Here is a 19,919-nt window from a genome sequence, read left to right as displayed (position 1 = left end):
CCAACGAATTAGAAGCTAAAACGAGATTATAATATATATCATGGATTACCTTTTCCTCATAAATGAAAGATGAAATGTGAAAGAAAAATAATCCAAGAAAAATAATGGGTTATTTGATTATTTAAAGGTGACATTGAAAGAAAGATATTTTGTTAAAGTGGAATTGAAATAGGCACCGTACACTTAACAAGATTATAATAACATTTTCTTTCAAATTCTCAAAATAGAAATAGCTTATAACTAGTCAACACCAAGCTTTGCTCATGTGATTAGATTCATATTCATTTAACTAACCTCTTCCTCATTCACCGGCCTCTTACCTCTAATGGCACTCCTCTACATCCTCTTCATCCTTTGTATTACAATATCTACATCAGCCGCAGCTCGAACCGCTCTCTTCGTCTTCGGAGACTCCTTCGTTGATGCTGGAAACAACAACTTCATCAACACTACCACCCTTGACCAGGCTAACTTCCCTCCCTACGGCCGAACATATTTTAACTACCCCACAGGTCGATTTTCGGATGGTCGTGTCATTCCTGATTTCATATGTAAGCTTATTTTCTGAATTGGTTTATAATTTCTCAATGGTAATATATTAGCTAGCATTATTGTCTTTTAATATGAAAACATGTTCATATTATTTATATAGTGGAGTATGCAAAGCTGCCATTGATTCCACCGTATTTGGATCCCAGGAGTTATAGGTACTACAAGATCGGTGCCAACTTTGCGTCCGCGGGCGCTGGAGCTCTCGTTGAAACATTCCAGGGATCGGTAATGAATTAATTAATTAATTACATGATATGCTTAGTTTAGTTTAGTGAAAAGGAAAGTTGTTTGGAGATTTGGCTTTCTAACTCAACATTTAGACCACTCATTAATCATTATGTTGGGTCGGGTGCATTACCATACCAACCAGACAACTTTTTGGAAGTTGACCCCTTAACCTCTACCATTTATATAATTATATGTATATATCTTAGTTACTATGAATTAATTGCTTTGTTAACTCATATCTATCATCCATCTTCTTGTTTATGAATGTTCTTGTTATCTAAAAAGATAATTGAAATCCTGCATATATGGATGCATGTGATCATCATATATCCATCTTCTTGTTTATGAATTTATTTTAGAAAGACAGCTATGTTATAAAAGTTACAATAAGCAACTAGATAGCACTCTTGCTTATGAATTAATTGCTTTTGTAAACTCATATTACAAGGGTAGTTGTTACTGCACATATGAATGCATGTGATCAGTTGCAGGCTAAATTCCATCACTAAAAACATAGGTGGGGTGGGGCCTTCACATTTTTAGTAGTATACTAGTAGTAGTAGGCGACCATGTAAAATACTACAACATTATTATTATTATTATTATAAATTATAAATTATTATTATTATTATTATTATTATTATTATTATTATTATTATTTATTATATTCCTTTCAAGTAACTACAATACCAAACTACCAAAGCAAGACTTAGGTTGATATTTACTTACAGGTAATAAGTCTTCAAACTCAACTAATATACCACAAGAGAGTAGAGAAGAGGTTAAAGAAGATGTATGGTGATGCTAAGGCCACCAACACATTGTCAAAAGCTGTCTACATGTTCAGCATTGGATCAAATGATTACATGAGCCCCTACTTAATAACCAACTCCACCCATTTCAACTCATCAAACTCCAACTCCCAACTCGTACAAATCATCGTTGGCAACATAACAATCGCCATCAAGCGGTTGCATGAACAAGGAGCTAGGAAATTCGTATTTCTGAATGTAGGGCCGCTAGGTTGTTCACCCGGGCTCAGGATCATTCTCAATCCACCAAATGACTCGGGTGGTTGTGTAGAACAAGCTTCACTTCTAGCTACATTACATAACCAAGCACTGACCAAGTCATTGAAAACATTAGCAAAACAATTGCATGGGTTTAGGTATTTGTTATATGACTTCCACCACAGCATCCAGCAAAGGATAAAACATCCATCCAAATACGGTACACACACAAATGCTTGATTTTAAAAAAATATATGTAATAATTTTAGAGAGTGACAATTAATGTATATGTGTGTGTAGGTTACAAACAAGGGAAAACAGCTTGTTGTGGGACAGGGAGGTTTAGAGGAACATACAGCTGTGGAGGGAAAAGGCCTCTGAAAGAATATGAGGTGTGTAAGGATCCTAAAGAGTATGTGTTTTGGGACTCTTATCACCTTACTGAAAGAGCGTACAATCAAATGGCCCATCAACTGTGGAACCAACAAAATCTCAAAACTTTCTTTGATTGAATTGAATCTCACAATAATATATAGATTTTCCTGTAAACTTCATTTTAGTTACTTGTTCATATTCAAAGGAATATATATACCAAAAGGTGCATTACCTATTAATAAATTGTGCATATTATTAGACATGATAAATGTAATAAGTAAATGTCGGAGATAGATTTGTGTAAATATGAGTTTAAGCATATTACACCTTCTAAAACCTTAAGGGTCTGTTTGGTATGAGGTAATGGAATGGATGAGGGAATGGAATGAACAAAAGAATGGAATGAAACATTACCATTCCATTGTCTTGTTTGGTTATCATCTAGGAAACTAGAAATGAAATGAATAATTAATTAATGTTGTTAGCCAGGAAAAAAAAGAGGGAATAAAATAAAATTGGAGGTAAGCGGTGGTGATGGTGGCGGTAGTGGCGCTAGTGGTGGTGAGCGGTGGTGGACGGAGGTGGCGAGAGTGGGAGGCGATTGATGATGGTGGTTGGCGGTGGTCAGTGGTGGTAGTTGGCGGTGGCAGGTGGTATGGTGGTGGCGGTGGTTGGCGGTAACGGCAGGCGCAGTGGTGGGTATTAGCAGTGGTGGTAGTGGGAGGTGGTGGGTGGGTTGCGGTGATGGTGGGTGGAGGTGGTGGATGGTTAATGTGGCGGTGGTGGTCGGCGGCGATGGCAGTGATAGGAGGCGACGACGGTGGTCGGTGGCGGCGGCGGGGGTGGGGTTGGTGGTGGAGATGGCGTTGGTGGTGGGTGGCGGTGGTGATTGTGATCGATGGTAATAGTGGGAGGATGGTGGAGATGAGTAGGGTGAAAGAGGGGATGGAATGAAAAAAAACAAGGGGAGTGAATGGAATGAATTTTGGGTGTTTTAGAGGGAATGAAATGGACAAGGTAATGGGTGATTCCATTCCTTTAGCCAACCAAACACACTTTTCTTCATTCCTTCGTAAAGGTTCATTCCATTCCACCTCCCATTCATGCATACCAAACGCTACCTAATTACAATTATGAATATACAAAAACACAATTAGACCTTCACTTACACACACTTAAGAGTTCAATTTGGTATATTAACAAGATCAACTTGAGAAGGGGTCCAAGGTCGAATCCTTAAAACAGCGGGTGTAAAGGATATATTAAGAAGATCGAATTGAGTTGTTACACAATATAAGGCTCGCGTAACCACATTGTTGCTGAAGGCTTTCGCCGACAACCTAATGTGACTTCAATGAAACATTCAGTCCTATAGTCATGCCCACAACGAGTCGAGTGGTCCTATCGCTGTTACAAAGCAATGGCCACTTCGTCAACTTGATGCTCAAAATGCTTTTTAACATAAGGACCTCAGAGAGAGGGTCTATCTAAAACAGACCTACAACTGTTGGGACTACACTAAAGGGGTGTGCAAGGGTTCGTCTTAACTTTTAACCGAACCATAACCGAATTTTTTTGTAACAAAAAAACCAAAACCAAACACTTTCGGCTAATTTGATTATAGATTTTAGTTGTTAGCAAATGATTCGGTTTTATGTTTGGTTAATTTGGTTAAGCATATATGCAATTTTTTTGGAATAAAATTCAGCTAATTAATCTATTGAGTATTAATAGCTTGAGCTTGGATTCCAAAAATTCAAGAAGAAACTAAAATTTGTGTTTGGATCTATGTGCCTTTCCATTTATAAAGGTTTCATTCACTTAAATTTTGACTACCATCTTCGATTTAGGATGGTAAACACTTCAAAATAGATGAGCTCGGTACCATACCGGTACCGGTACCGAAAATCCCGATTCCGAAAATCGCAACATTTTGGTACCGGTACGAAAATGTTCGGTTCGGTACCGGTATTTAAGGTAAATTTCGGAAAATACCGGTACCGTACCGGTCCCGAAAACTCAAAACTTTGGTACCGAATCAGTAGCGACAGTACCAAATCGGTACCGATACCGGTACCAATCGGTACCAATACCGATTTTGCCCATCCCTACTTCAAAAAGGTATATTTGGGTTTCGTAAGAAAAGTGATTAAGAAAAATTTAAGAAGGCCTTAAACGATTTGCATCACAAAGACAAAAATAATACAAACAAATGCGTCCAGTACATAACGTTTCTGCTAACCCTTCAAAACCCTTATTTTCTACTTCATCTCTACAAATATGAAATATTCTTACATTTTCACATCACCATCACCGTTGTATTAAATTTTCAAAATCAAAATAATTTTATACCAAATGAAATTATTTTGAAAAAATACCTTGGCAAAATTAATATAAAAGCAAATACATTGTTAGCAAAGTAGTTTACATAAAATAGTAATCTATATATAATAAATAAAAATAGGATAAATTTATACCAAATGAAATTATTAAAAACAGCCTTCGGCTAACTTAATATAAAAACAAATGCATTGTTAGCAACATAGTTTAAATAAAATAAAATATTGTATAAAAAATAGGATAAATTCGTACATATATACCTATAGACTGAGTTCAACAGTACAATTAGCAGATAATACGAAATAAAGATAACAAATTAAACGTAACAATTTGATGATGAAACTGTAGGTACCGACCGTCGTTGCGGCGCTTGAAGACGTAACGTTCCATCTGGAAGTCACAGTTCTTAGTGCCGAGATGGACTTCAGCAGACAACATCATCTGTACATCGGCCTCCTTTGCAGACAAAGCTTTAGATTGCGCCATTATCACTACTCGGCCGTGATTGATTATTAAGTGAAGAAGAAAAATATATAGAGAAACCCTAGGGGCGTGTATATTTTCACCTGCTTATATTAGGTATACTAGGCCCCTCTAATATCACTTTCTTACAAAAACTGCCTCTTCTTTTACCTTTATTACGGACCCATCCATCCCTACTAAGAGCGTGTTCGGTTTACGTAATTTTTTAAAATGAATTTGAATAGGAATTTAAATTGCATTTTGAATTGGATTTGGAATGAATTCTTAAAAAAATTTCATAGTGAGTTTGATTGATACACTTGTTGATTCGGGCGATTTCAAAAAGGGTTACTTTGGTTCGGGTTAAGGTTGGCCCACGTTTCAGGCTGACATGGGTTTCGGGTAGGCACGTGTTCCGGGTCGTAATGGGTCAAAACAGTTTCGGATTGGGACGGGTTTTGGATTGGACCGGGTTCGGGTTGGAACATGCTCGGATCGGATTAGGTTTCCAATCGAGATGGATTCGGGTTTGGCACATATTTCGGGTCAAAACGGGTTCGGGTCGAAGCAGGTTCGGTTCAAGTCGGGACAGGTTTCACATCATGACGGGTTAGACCCAAAATTGCTCTGACCCAAACTCGTCCAACTCCGAACTTTCCTGACCCGAAATTCGTCCCACTCGAAACATGACTCAGCCCGAAACTAGTACCCACTTGAAACCCGGCCTGCCCGAAATTCGTCTCTACTTGTAACCCGTCCCAACTCGCAATCTATCCTGACATCTCTCCTGGGCTACAACCCAACCCAATGATGGATGGATTCTAACATGCCGATGAATGCTTTGATGCTTCAGTGTTACCATCCATTGCATTTTCAGGTAATTTATTTTCGATTTTGCATTTCAAAGATTACATGTAACCATGAATCATTGAATTTGATTGTGATACATAAACTTGATATTTCTCTGAATTCAACAAATTTTGACCTCACTAAATTCAATTGTATTCAACGTATGCACTCCACATGCTCGACAAAATGTCTGTGTGAGTTTTGAACAGAAAATTGTTTTGTTTTTTTTTCTTTTACGTATTTACATACCATTATACTAATTATAACGCAGAAAAGATTTTGATTCAACAGCCTTGTAAACATTTCACATTTGGTTATAAGATTGTAAACTTAGCACACATTTGGTAGCTTACACACCGTATGTCAGTTAACATAAAAATTAATGATCTAAATTGGAGTTTAAATCCCAAACAGGAAGTGTGGAACTGATATGAATAAATGTGTATGTAAACACAATAATAATGATCCAGATAGGAGTTTTTGATAAGCTTACGATCCAAATTGCAAAGTAAATTGCAGAATGAACTAAAAAAAAATAATTTAACCACACCAAAGAACTAATGGAATAAACAATTAAGCAATCAAGTAACTTCATCTTTCTCATATTCATCCGCACCCATTCGATCTCGTGGTTTGCATGACTCTGTTCCAGCTTATCTGAAGTTTTACAAAAATAATTAAACGAACAACATTAACGGGCCGGTATTTTGTTTGATGCTATATCGGGCTGGCTTTTTCTTTCTTTATTAACTCGGGCTCTGTTCGGTTGTATTAACTCGGGCTCTGTCCAGTTGTCGGTAATTATCAAGTAGGGTGTTTGGTCTTTTTCGGGTAACCCGACTTGTGCTCACCCCCAAGTCTCCTGTGACTCTTAAAAGTAAAACATAAGTTGTTACAGGTTACATAAGCAATCAAGTAAGAAAGTAAAACGTAAAAAACTTATTGTTTATCATAAAAAGAACTGTTGTTTGTTTCTACCCAACACACCTGCCTATATTGATGGACCATTGACAATTTCATAATGACTCAATTTTAAAATAAACAACATAAAAAAATGGTTATAAATGTACCAAATTGATGAAAAGATTCATCCACCAGCTTCCAGTACCACAAGTTTCTATGTATTGAAGTTAATGACATGAATACAAAAATAGAAAACTCTGAATCTTGCTATACTCAATGTCTAATGATATTCTTCAATTATTATTATTGTTATTTTTTCTTAATGATAATATTATAATTGTTTCCTTTGAATCTATTTATATACCCTAATATGGTATTCCTTAATCATACGAACTTGAATAAAAAATGCATATGGGGTTACATATATATGTTGTACCAAGTCTGATTAATAAGCCATATGATGCTGCATAATCAACAAGTTTTATTCATATAACATATATATACAAACTACTAGTCAAGGCTTGTATTCTAACTAAATGACAACTGGTTATGTTAATGAGAAAAGGGATGTAAATACAAAATCGATACCATGAAACAAAAGATAGCACGAATGAAAATATTATATATGTAATACAGCTTAATTAGCATGCATTTGATACAAGCATGAAAAAACAAAAGTTAATCAATCAGCCTTTGCTTAGTTATCTCAACTGTTGGTCATTCATCCTTCTTGTCAATGAAGTTGAGACAAAAAACAAGGCAAGTTCACCTTCAAAACCTCAAACATCAGCAAGAAAGGATTACACCTTTTGTCATCTTTACAAGTTTTATATCTCTAGAACGATATCTGCAAACACATTTGTACCAAATCATCAATATCCTTTTTTTTTCACTTGTAAACAATAAAGTCTATTTTCTTCAGGAATTAGAATTAAAAGTAACGCTCACATTCTGAATCAGTTTTGACCCATTTTGACCCGTTTTCATTTTCTGTAACTTTCTCTTCATTGTTTATGTCCTTAATCAACTGCTTTTTTGCTGATGATGCATGAGGTTTGATCTTGTTCTTAAGCATAGCCCTTAGTAACTACAATTATCATAAACAATAATCAGAATTTTAGAAAATAAATATAGAAAAAAAAAAGAGAAAAAAGGATTTAGTAGATTACCTTTTCCATCTTGATTCAGGAAGTGGATCACGAAAACTAGGAATTGATAGAACCCCGTTGCCGCATACGAATATTTTCTTGAAAAGAAAAGAAATTGATTTTTTCCTGATTACTTTCTTATTACAAAGGTCATTGCATCTACCAAGAATAACTCTAATTGTTTTGGTCAATTTCTTCTTCTTTATCATTGTCATTTTCATTGACTTTGACTGGAAGTCTACGGTCAACCTCCAGGCTTGATGGGCAATTAAGAAATCTATCCAATGGGAGATCAGCAGGTGTTTCTTGTTTCTTGGTCAAGAGTTTTGTCAACTCTTTCTGCAGTTTTCCAACTTCCTCGGGTGTGAATTCAGAAAGATCCGTCTCTGTTTCTGTTTCTGTTTTTGTTTCTGTTTCTGTTTCCGCTTCTTGAATTTCTTCATTTTGAATTGGTAGATCATTGTTGCCAAACGTTCCGATCGTCAACAACCCGTGTTGCCAATCACTGAACTCTTCTTTTAGAGGTTCTTGCTTAATGTGATCTAACATAACATAATTCCAATTTCAAATTCAATAAAAAATTTTCATTCTTTTTTAATCTTTCCATCTACATTTTGCATGCAAATTCTTATATTACAGACTAGAATTAATAATTCGTGCCAAAATATAAGGTTACTTACGAGCAGAGGAAGCAACATTTGTGTTCTTATTGAATTTATTTTGCATCCAACCGAAAAGCTGCAATAAAACATAATTTCATGAGTATACAAAAAAGAGCATTTCATTAAAGACACATGACAACCGCCACATCTTACCTTCATGATGGTCGTTGTTACGTAACAAGTAAGGCAGCAGGTGGCGGTGATGGGTCGAGGCTTAAGGCGAAATCGGTTAGGCGGAAGCAGATCCTAGAAGCCAATAATAGTTTAGGTTTTGTAAGTAATAATAAACTCTTTAGATATTTGAACTTCCTACACGACTTCTATTCTACCATCTCATTTTATGTGGCTTCTTTTATAGCATGTGATCTGATGCATAAAGACATTCTTCTATTATAATAATGCATCCATGTTTCCTCGTAACAATACATGCTAAACAATGTGGACTACGTGCGTTATTTTTACTCCGTTGGATCAAATATGGGTTTGTGTGCTATCATTTCTTCATTCTACATTGGTCAATTGTGAATCTAAGGGAAAGATTTTTCTTAACATTTCTTTTATTCCTTGGTACTTCTCAAATTTGTTTGTTGGTACCCTTAATATAATTTAGTAAAAGATCATATTTGTTTTTAAATTTTGTTTACCTTTCAATAAATTTCTCTGTCTATACCTATTCAGTTAAATAAATTATTTTATTTGTGTTCTTTCATTTGCAAACACTCATAAAATATAGGAAACAAATAAAGTCACTTGGGAAATGAGATTGATTGTTATATTAAACAAAAAACTTGATTTGTTTTTCTCAAAAGTATAAAGATATGGTTGATTAGAAAATGATGTGTGAATATTCTAATTCTAACACATGATTTTTGTAAGTTCGGACCAACAAACAACGGGTTACCACATTAGATTTTATTTTTATTAAACTAACTTACACACTCCTAAACCTACTTTTAAATCTACATCATTTGCCGGCCACAACAGAATTTGAACCCTCATCACTTAAGAATGACATTATTTCAATTGATCATTTGATTCGTTCATCTTAATCAATATGTTATTAAATTCGTGGCATATTTAACTGATTTACGACTTTTCTCATTATATTTTGCACTCTTGAGCTTTATTTGAGATGACTAGTCTTTGCACATTGGTCCACACTTAGACCATGCATTGACCGCCTTACTTATATTCAATGCTTCTTTTTCAATTTGATCCTTTGAACATTCTTAACCTGTTAAGAATGTTAGATATGAATATAAGTACATGTATCTATCATATGTAGGCTTATTATCTATGACCATGTGTGTTTTAGTTTTACCATGACTAGAAACAAATTGTTAAAATTTTAGCATTAATTGATCCCAGATTGATGGATTAAAGCAACCTTATGGCTCCAGATGTCACTGCTTAAGATACACATTATAGTATTTTACTATTTAAGTACATAGTTAAGTTAACTAATTAGATAAGCGCGCATTAGAATTAGGTGTTTTAACTTCCATCCCTTAATTATCAAAAGTAAGACTGAGATTAATTATAATAATACTGCATGGAATGGATAAGCGGAGGCCACGTAATAGAAACGTCCAGCAGCTTCTGTTTAGAGATTTAATAATATAATTAAGGATGCATGGAAATTAACAACCTTAATTAACTATCATTAAACAAGCGTTGTTGCTCCCTCCACCTCCTAAATCCTAATCATCAGAGATTAAATAATATTCCCTTCATTACGCTTCTTGCTTCCACCTTAAACTGCCCCCAACTTCTTGGAGAAAATATAATGTATATATATTCGATCTTGACTTTACGGAACATATACTTAATACTTTTTGGGGTTTGACTTTGTTATCAAAGGATAATTTTGGATTTTAAATTATAATATAATTAAGGCCAGTTAAATTCCTTGTAATCAAAGCCACATGTATAAAAAGTTTGTTAATGTAGGAATTTTTTATGTCAATTTTCGTTACATAGGTGTAAAAATGTATATACAACGTCATTTTTATTATCTACACATGTGCATATTACATGCTTTTTTTTATAAATGTGCAACCCTTGAAAAATGTATAGGCTGCAAAAATATATTGAAGTTGACACATATGTGGGTACTTGGTGTGTATACCTACATATGTTTAGGTATTTGAAAACTTTGAAACGCACTAATAACAATAGACTTATATGTTTATGTTGAAATATATGTTGACGTCATTGATAATAGTCTAATACAAATACGTAGGCAAGTAAAAAAAGGAAACACATTATAAATAGTATATCTACGTTAAGAACTGTAAGAAACATTGTTAAACAGATTACCATACACATCTTACCCTCCTCAGACCCTACCATAGCTTTGCTATTGGTGGGATATACTGAGTACGATGATGATGATGATGATGATGATGATTTCGTTAAGTGACGATGAAAGCATGCAGTTGAAATGCAAATTAAATCTGTTGCCTTGTATACATAATTAGTTGATGAGATCTAAAATCTGAGTTTTAACTTTGTGGTGGACTAGTGAGTGATATGATATGGTGGTCTAAAGTAGAGGTGCACAAAAAAACCGGTTTCGGAACCTAACTGGTGGAACCGAACCGGAACCGGTTCCAGTTCCTACCCGGTTGGCCCAATACCCGGTTTGGGTATTTTTGTACCCGAAAATCGTACCCGGTTCTCCTATTTGTATGTCCCCATCGGTTCCAACCCGGTTCCTACCCGGTTCTTAATTGTAACCGGTTCGGTTCCTACCCGAAAAAACCGGTTCCGGCGGGTTTTTTTTTATTAGTCAAACATTGGTCAAATTAGCCGTTGGAACCGGTTCCAACGGTAATATAGCCGTTGGAACCGGTTTTTGAGACACAAAATAGCCGTTGGAACCGGTTCCAACGGTAATATAGCCGTTGGAACCGGTTTTTGAGAGAGAATAGAGCCGTTGTAACCGGTTCCAACGGTAATATATCGGGGCATCTTGTTGTTTCGATCACCATAACAACGTCGTCATTAGTTGCCATTTGTTGTCGGTTTAAGCTTAATTGTGTTTTGGAGTGTGTTTTATAGTTTTGGAAGTGATTTAACAAGTACACACTCATACATTGGTATTTATAGAATGAAAAATGGCTAAATATAGTAATAAAACCGGTTCCAACGGTCAAAAACGGCTATATAGCCGTTGGAATCGGTTTCTAACGGCTATATTGTTTGAATTTCAAAAAAAACCGGTGGAACCGGTTTTTACGTAATAACCGGTCCGGTTCCAACCCTACCCGGTTCCTAAAAGTTTGCATTTCTGGGCATCGGTTCGGGTCGGGAACCGAACCGGTTCTTGACTGGAACCGGTTTCATTTTCTACCCGGTGTGAAAAAAACCGGTTCCGAACCGGTTCGGGTTTTCAAGGTGAACCCGATTTGTGCACCTCTAGTCTAAAGTAAGAGTAGTTTTGAATAATACCGTGGGTATATAAATTGATTATAGAATGCATGTAGACATGGTTTTGTTGCACGTCATGCATGACTGCATCCTCGATCCATCTATTTGGAAATTGTACTTTCCTCGAGATTCATCTTAAAATGTAATCAGTACCACCAAGGTCATTTTACTACTTTACCTTTCATCCAAAGAGGAAATGAAGCCAGTGTTCTTGGGCCAACAAATACAGCCAGCCTACATATTCATGTCCACAATGCTGGAATGATAACTCTAAGGAGTATCACCGATGATACTTTTCGACGGGTATGATTTGTCGGTGATCACTTACGGATCCCACTAAACAATACTAATCTAAATAATGAAAGATAAATATATCCATTGGAAATCACAAATGGATCCCACTGGATACAATAAAAACTTAATATACCCGTAAGTTATCCTTCAGTAGTCATCGATGAATCAACAATGGTACTATCCACAAATTTGAGATTGTCAATGCGAGATTACCAATCCAACGACCACCGATGTTTGTTAAACTCAAAACATTGGTTGGGCAATGGACAATACTTAGGATAAGATTTCTGATAATAACAATCTCGCCCAAAGTTTTCAATAGTTTGTTATTGAACAAGTGTGATGGGTTTGTCAGTCGGTGATTCTTAGGATAAGATCTCAGATTGGATATCCCGCTAGGAAACCGTTGGTAATATGCCTGTATATCGCCACGAAATTTTACCATTTTTTTTAATTAAATAAAACCTAAAGATGGTAGCCAAGAAATGAGTCTTCCATAGTTCCATTTTTGTTCAATATGTAGGTGCATTAAGAAAATCCTATGTCTTTGTAGCTTACTCGTGTGATTAATTAAGTTAGGTTATACATAGTGCTATTAAATTCAAATCTAAATGTGTTTGCTTGTTTCTTATCTCGTATTCATCTTTCCTAGTTTAATTGCAATTTAGGATGACAATAAATTATATCAAAATCATTTTTTGTATTTCACTTTTCAACAAAACTGTTAAAACATGTAATATTAACCACACGCTCTTCATATACACAATACTCTTCGTTTGCATTATTCCCCCTGAATGATAATGTTTCCATATATCATTAGGAGGTTCAACATAATCTGCACTTGCTAGATGACCAAACAATCTCTTCATTCTTGGTCTTTCTTCTTCAGTTTTACCAGGATAAGACAACATTCTTTTCATAGTATCAGCATTCATAACATTGATCTTGATAATGTCAGGTTGATTGTTCACATCTTTCGGCAAATCAGGTAACCACCTGTTGATGATGTTTTGCAAGAATCGAGGATACATCAAAACTTATCCTTCTTTATTGTACAATTCTCTTGCATATGAAAGAAAATCATCTCAGAGAAGTTGAAAGGCTTGTTGAGAATGAAAGCTGCCATAACTGATTGTAGTAGATCTCTTCATTTATCAAAACCAGCCCATATTCCGCCAAGGCAATGAATTAAGACATGCATTAAATACTTGTATGATGGACATAGAAAAGCCTTGTTGTATTGAGCATCGTCCAAATTACCCCCTTGATCAGATCAACATCAAAACAATAAGCGTCAATGTCTCATCATGAAACACCAAACACTCTCGAATCGTCTGTACAGCAATCACAATCTCCTTGTTTTGAATAGTTGCTTTAATGTTGTTGGTTGCTGGACCATCTGCTGCAGTATTCCAAAATGGGCGAATAATACTGTAGAGCACTGACAAGTTTGTTGAAATAGCACGATAAATTCTTGACCGTCTAAGAAAGGAGATAATTCTAGCACACTTTCTTGATCAGCATAATTGAATCCCAGAATTGCAACCATGTTGTGATTAGGATTACATACTAGCTCTTCAATAACTTGTTCCTAAGCTTGAGGTTCAACATTCTCCGCTTGTGGTGCAACTGGGTCAACGTTCGCTGTCTGTTCTACCATATCTGATAGCATGCAAATCATTAGAAAGATTTCGTATCAAGCAGAAGGACCAAAATGTTCTTATTTGCTTGAGATATATCAAGCGAATGGATATATTAGCTTAAATACCAAACAAATGAATGTTCATTCGCTTAGCATGGTCATTCATCTGATGACCATGTCCATTCGCCTAGTACAATACTCATTCATGCGCTGATACTTCCCCATTTGATTATATCAAAACAAAATCATCTCATACGCTGGAAATATAAGCGTATGGCCTTAGTACACTTTAATCATAAGCGAAAGAACTTATCTATCAGGCGAAAGGACTAAGATCTCCTTCTTTAATAGCAGTATCACTACCAAAGACAGCAATCCCTACATTCTCATTCAAATACAGTCATTAGACCCTAAAATGTGTGATTAACACAATTAACCTGTTAAAATCAATCAAAGTTAATTCATTATGATTGAAATATCATTGATAACTAGTTGCATGCCTTCAATTTAATTATTAGCAAGATTCAATTTATGTATTATTCAATTTTAAGTACTATTTAAGGGTTGATGTTCAAATTTAAAATTAACCCCTTAAAATTGATTTGTTGATGATGAATATTGATTTATTACCTTTATGATGGATCAAGGATGGTAAATTAACACAAAAACTATGATTATCTCAGAAGAAATTTTAAAAAAGGTTGGGTATCAAGAGGGTCTTAGTGAGGAACGGAATAAGCGAATGAAATGGTATTCACTTAAAGTCTTACTTTATAGGTCAATAACCCATTCGCATAGCTAGGTCCACGTATGGTTATCCATTCGCCTCATAGAAGCGATCATACGATGATTACTTAGCGTATGGCCTTCAAACCAAACAAAAGGGTTGTTCATTCGCTTGGCGTATAAGTACACATACGCTGACAAGCCAAGCGTATGGACTCATTTCAAGTAAGCGAATGAAAGTATTTTAACCATGTAAACCCATAAAAATTACCGTATTGTCCTTGACCCCAATCTTTTCAATCTCTAACCTTTCAAATGATCCGGTGTTGATTTTGATAAAAACCAGTGAACACAATCTTTTGATAATTAATTCTACCAACTCAATGATCGAAAATAAAGCAAAATTAAAATCTTTTTTGATTTTAAAAAGTTTATGCGAAGACGCATCCAAAATATTTTTGATTTTTCACAGTTTATATCAAAACATACATAAAATCTTTTTAAAATTTTCATATATAAATGAGAAAGGAAATTAAAGAGTAAACGTAGGCAGCACATTATTTTTTTATGAGAAAGATCGCAACATGAGATCATATTGACTAGTAATGTCCTACGTTACGCTTCTATTTCAACATTATTATGCACATAATCCCAAGACGATTGCAAATATAATTGTCCACTTTAAATTTAAATAAAATTATTTTGTAGCCTTATTGACGTATATAAAAACATATACCTTTTAAGCATCAAATAATCTCCAAAACATCATCTTTTATTATATGATTTAGTTCAAATAGCTACTAATTATGTTATTTTCTATTTTTAGGTTTGTTCTAGCCTCAAAACAAAGAAACGATTGGACACACGAAGAAGATTAAAGAAATTGTGTATCTATCAGCTTAACACGCACCTATGTTCCACTAACCACAACCCCGTGGTCACCCTAACCAGATAAGACAAATATACAAGAATCTTGCGCCTACGTTAAAGCCTCACAACATATAGTCTAAAATACATTGCTCAATGACATTAGTGTCACGACGCCTTGCAAATTGCAAAGTTGCAGTACGAATGTACGATACACCACTACCGGCTTTGAAGGAGGGTAGGGTGGTCGATAGACCCCGGCCTTATCACTTCGGTAGCGCCGATTTTTTTAAAAAATTATGTGTTTTATGAATATATATATATATATATATATATATATAATATTTAAACCTGATTCCTGAACTCATTTAAACCTATTTTTATAAAAAAAAAATGTACAACACAAATCATAACCAAGTAAGTCTATTTAAAAATTTAATTATTTAAACCCAACAAAAAAAACCCCTTTTACTTAAGGCCCATTTTTTTTTTTTTTTGCCTCCCAAATAATTGCAACGATTCTTGAAAACGACACTTCAATACATCAAACTTCATATGAAAGAAAGCCATTATTGATTATCTAGTCAGGTTATATGGACACATTGGAGTATGCTTGTATGAAGAATGCAAGTGTTGAGAGGAAGTATTAAAAATAAACAACACTTTATATTTTATTTATCATTTACTTTGTTTGAAATTGGATAGGAGTTGTAGACTATTTTGATTTCATATTTGAATTTGTAACTTAGGCGACAAAAAAGGGTTATTATATAATGAAGGTCTTACGCAAATTTGTGTACTCATTTTTTTGTTTATCGTTTTCTATAAAGCAATAAAAGATGGTCACATTGTTCATGCAATCGTTGGTGGTTCAGTGTTGATCTTACTTGTGCTGTATAATTATTGGTGGTCTGGACTATGATTTTTAACAAAGAGAATATAATGGGAGATGATGATATCTTGTTGTCAAACACCATAAAGATTCCCATTAAATAGATATAAGCAAGCATGACTAAAGAAGAAATGAATGAAAATTATATTATACCAAAAAATAAAGAAAACTTTTGGTTAAAAGTTGAAGCAAGGAGGAGCATAGATAACCCGAGCCAATATATTTAACGTAAACAACGGCTACATATATGAAGTTCAAATTTGTATACGTTACTTGTTTTTGTTATTTCCATCACACAAGTTATTCATCGTGGCCATCATAAAAAAATATATATATATTGTTCAATTGAGATAGATAGCATGTAAAAAATAATGCTGCCACTTACCCAGGAGCCTAGTGGACAAAAGGAGACTAAAGCACTAAAAGAATGTTTTCTATTAAAATTATAAGTCATCAAATACAATGTTCTTAGTTTATGTTTTCATATAGAAACTATCATGCATACTATGCTTGTGATTCCTACTTAAGTCCAGATTAGACTTCACAAGCATTTAGTAACTAAACTTCTAATTTAATCAGATACATTGTTGAAGCTGATGGTCCCATTCAGAACATGTTGAATACGTCAGGGATGTAGACTACATTAAAAATCGAATACAAGACGACTCTGACAGTATGATGATCTTACTTTTATCAACAGATCCAGAGGCACTAATGAGAACTCAAGAAAGAGTGTCTGATGGTAGGGCTTCTGCTAAGAGGGCAGCGTCCACCACTCAAAACGGGGGTTCAAAAATGAAGTCTGACTTGTGTGCTTTTGAAGGATAGTGATCTTTCTGTTTGAGGGAAGAAGGATGAACTAATTGGATGACTGAGTTCAACTATTGGTTCAGCAAGCTCATCTGAAGCCAACCGTTGTAAGGTCCTGAATCAACTTCATGGCCAACACAACCGATCCAATAGAGTGGTGGTAGATTGTAACAATGCCAACAAGAGTTCACATATAATTTTCTTTAAAGACTTTTTTGGCCACAGAAAGAACATTTGAAGGTGTAAGATCATTCTTGAACTTCGAATGGCTGTCAAATACTTAATTATTCCCGTTAAAGAGAAATAAGCAAGCATGACTACAGAAGAAATGAATGAAAATTTATATTTGACGAAAAGATCTAGAAAACTTTTGTTAGTAGTTGAAACAGGGAGAATCATAGATAATCTAAGACGAGCACTAAGTTCTATTTAAACAAATCGATATTGTTAACGTTAAGCAACGGCTATACGTTTGAAATTCAAATTTATATATGTTACTTTATTAATAAAGAAAAAGTGTTTCAAAAATGACCATCGGACATAAACATAATTATAATTAATTACTATTTTGAAATAAGAAAATCTCATAACATGACACAAAAAGGGCTATCAATTTCACATGAAATTCCTCCTTACTTTTAGTAATTTATTCAAGTTCAGCTAATATGTAAGAAATTCAAATAAATATACGTTACTGTTCTTATAGTCCTACAAAGTTAAATCCATATAAATTCTTGAAATGTTTTGAAAAGATTGATAAATAATTAAAGATGCAAATTATTCAATAAAAAGTATCAAATAATAAGGAACATTTCAATACAAATTTAGATAACGGACGACCAAAACATCCCATCAAAATACCTAAAACCTTACCAAAATTGCAAAGGAACACAAATTTAAACAAACCACTTATCTTCACTGAAGAAAGCTAATCGAAAGAACTATAGAGTCTAGACGCACATTCAAACACTCTAATTTACAAAAGAATGCCAAATCTCCACACTTTTAAAGGAAAGCTAACGTATCTTTAATTATATAAGACAATTAGGTGAATAAGACAAGATTAAAAAAAACAAAAAAAATATATAAAAGAAAACAACCTTACAGGGTATAGTAATCCCTTTGTAGCAATGGACATAAAATTTATGAAACGACACATTTTGGTAATTATATATATATATATATATATATATATATATATATTAAAAACCATATTTTCAACCTCTCATTAAATCTACTATTTATGAAATTATCAAATTTTAGCCACAAATTTTATCAAATATACTATTGATGAAAGTTTCAAATATTGGCAACAAAATTCAACCAAGTAGGCCAACTCATTTTTTCATACTCAAGGAAACGTAGCCTCCATTCTTCAACAGTTTCCAAACACCGGTGTTATGCCGTTTGCTATTTGCTTTGTCTGTCAAACTTGCCATTTGTTATATGCTTTGTCTGTCAAATTTAGAATAAAGTGATTCAATTTGTGTAGTTTTGTTTCAGACTTTAATCGCGTGTCACGCACTAAAAAACCAGCCATATATATATTCACCATAGACCCCCGCGCCGCAACGCGCGAGTACAAAAACTTGTTATTAAAAGTCCAAATTACAACAACCTTGACTAATGACTAGGAGAGTCTAAAGGTATGTTTGGTTGGAGGTAATGGAATGAAAGAATGAATGAAATGGACAAGGGAATGAAATGGATCATTACCATTCATTTTTCTTGTTTGGTTAACCTATAGGAATGAAATCATTTATTAATTTTTATTGTTTGGTATCTAAAAAAATTGTAGAAATAAAATAGAAATAATAAAAACACTTCTATTTCAAAAAAGTGAATGCTTTTTAAACCAAAAAAAAAAAAAAACCCCCTACAATGGCGACGGTGGTAGCTCTTGTCAGCGGTGGCGATGGTGGTGGCAGCGGTGGTGGTGTCGGCGGAGTTGGTGGTGGTGCCGATGGTGGTGGTGGTGGTGGTGGTGGTGGTGGTTAGGTGATGGTGTTGTTGAGAAAGTAGGGTGAATGAGGAATGGAATGAAAAAAAAGAAGGGGGTGGGAAGGAATGGATTTGATGGAATGTGATTCCATGTGTAATGGATGATTCCATTCCATTGAGCAACCAAACACCACTTTTTTCATTCCTACGTAATGAATCATTCAATTCCTATTGTCATTTCTGCGTATCAAACGCTACCTAATGGCAAAGAATATGGTGGTCAAAAACTACCACAAATCCTATCCAAAAATATACATAATATAATAAGGAAACTACTAAATTACATGGATATTATTTTACAATAATATTCTCTTTTAACATTTATGACACAATACTTGAGCCATAAGAGTGAAAACACTTCCGGGCTAAAAACAGTAAGTCTTTGATACAAATTATGTTGAGTTTGTTTGATTGAAAACTGTTCTAGGCTCAAAAAAAATTATCAAATAAGTGCCATATTATAAAAATTATATCATGAGAGATTATGTATTTTAAAAGTTCATTTGCTGAGTTTAACCCCTTTGACGCACACCCATTTCCGTATCAACTATTTTTAGTTTGACGCTTTTGACACATTTGAGATCATCTACATTTTATTTTTGACAAATTTACATATTTTTTATAACACAAACTCCTATTAGCACCTGGTACAACCCATGATGCACTACTTCTCCCTTAATTGTAATACTATAAATAATATGAAAAATCATTTCTATTACAAGTACG

The 19,919-nt window shown here is 34.4% G+C and overlaps 1 protein-coding gene and 1 pseudogene across 1 annotated transcript; one reads left to right on the top strand and one right to left on the bottom strand.

Annotated features, from left to right (window-relative positions):
- Positions 1 to 319: 319 nt before the first annotated feature.
- LOC143574610 (GDSL esterase/lipase 5-like) lies at positions 320 to 2,339 on the top strand. Its single transcript, XM_077059191.1, has 4 exons — positions 320 to 551; positions 653 to 777; positions 1,512 to 2,010; positions 2,091 to 2,339. Exons 1-4 carry the CDS (start codon positions 326 to 328, stop codon positions 2,300 to 2,302), a joined length of 1,062 nt encoding a protein of 353 aa, XP_076915306.1. The 5' UTR covers positions 320 to 325; the 3' UTR covers positions 2,303 to 2,339.
- Positions 2,340 to 7,546: 5,207 nt separating this feature from the next.
- On the bottom strand, positions 7,547 to 8,688 carry LOC143574603 (protein DEEPER ROOTING 1-like; annotated as a pseudogene).
- Between the last annotated feature and the right edge of the window lie 11,231 nt (positions 8,689 to 19,919).

Source organism: Bidens hawaiensis, unplaced genomic scaffold, assembly GCF_021521415.1.
Source record: "Bidens hawaiensis isolate Kalapana, Puna unplaced genomic scaffold, B.hawaiensis_p1.1 tig00027066_1, whole genome shotgun sequence".
Taxonomy (NCBI): Eukaryota; Viridiplantae; Streptophyta; class Magnoliopsida; order Asterales; family Asteraceae; genus Bidens; species Bidens hawaiensis.
This window is presented reverse-complemented; position numbering and strand designations above follow the sequence as displayed.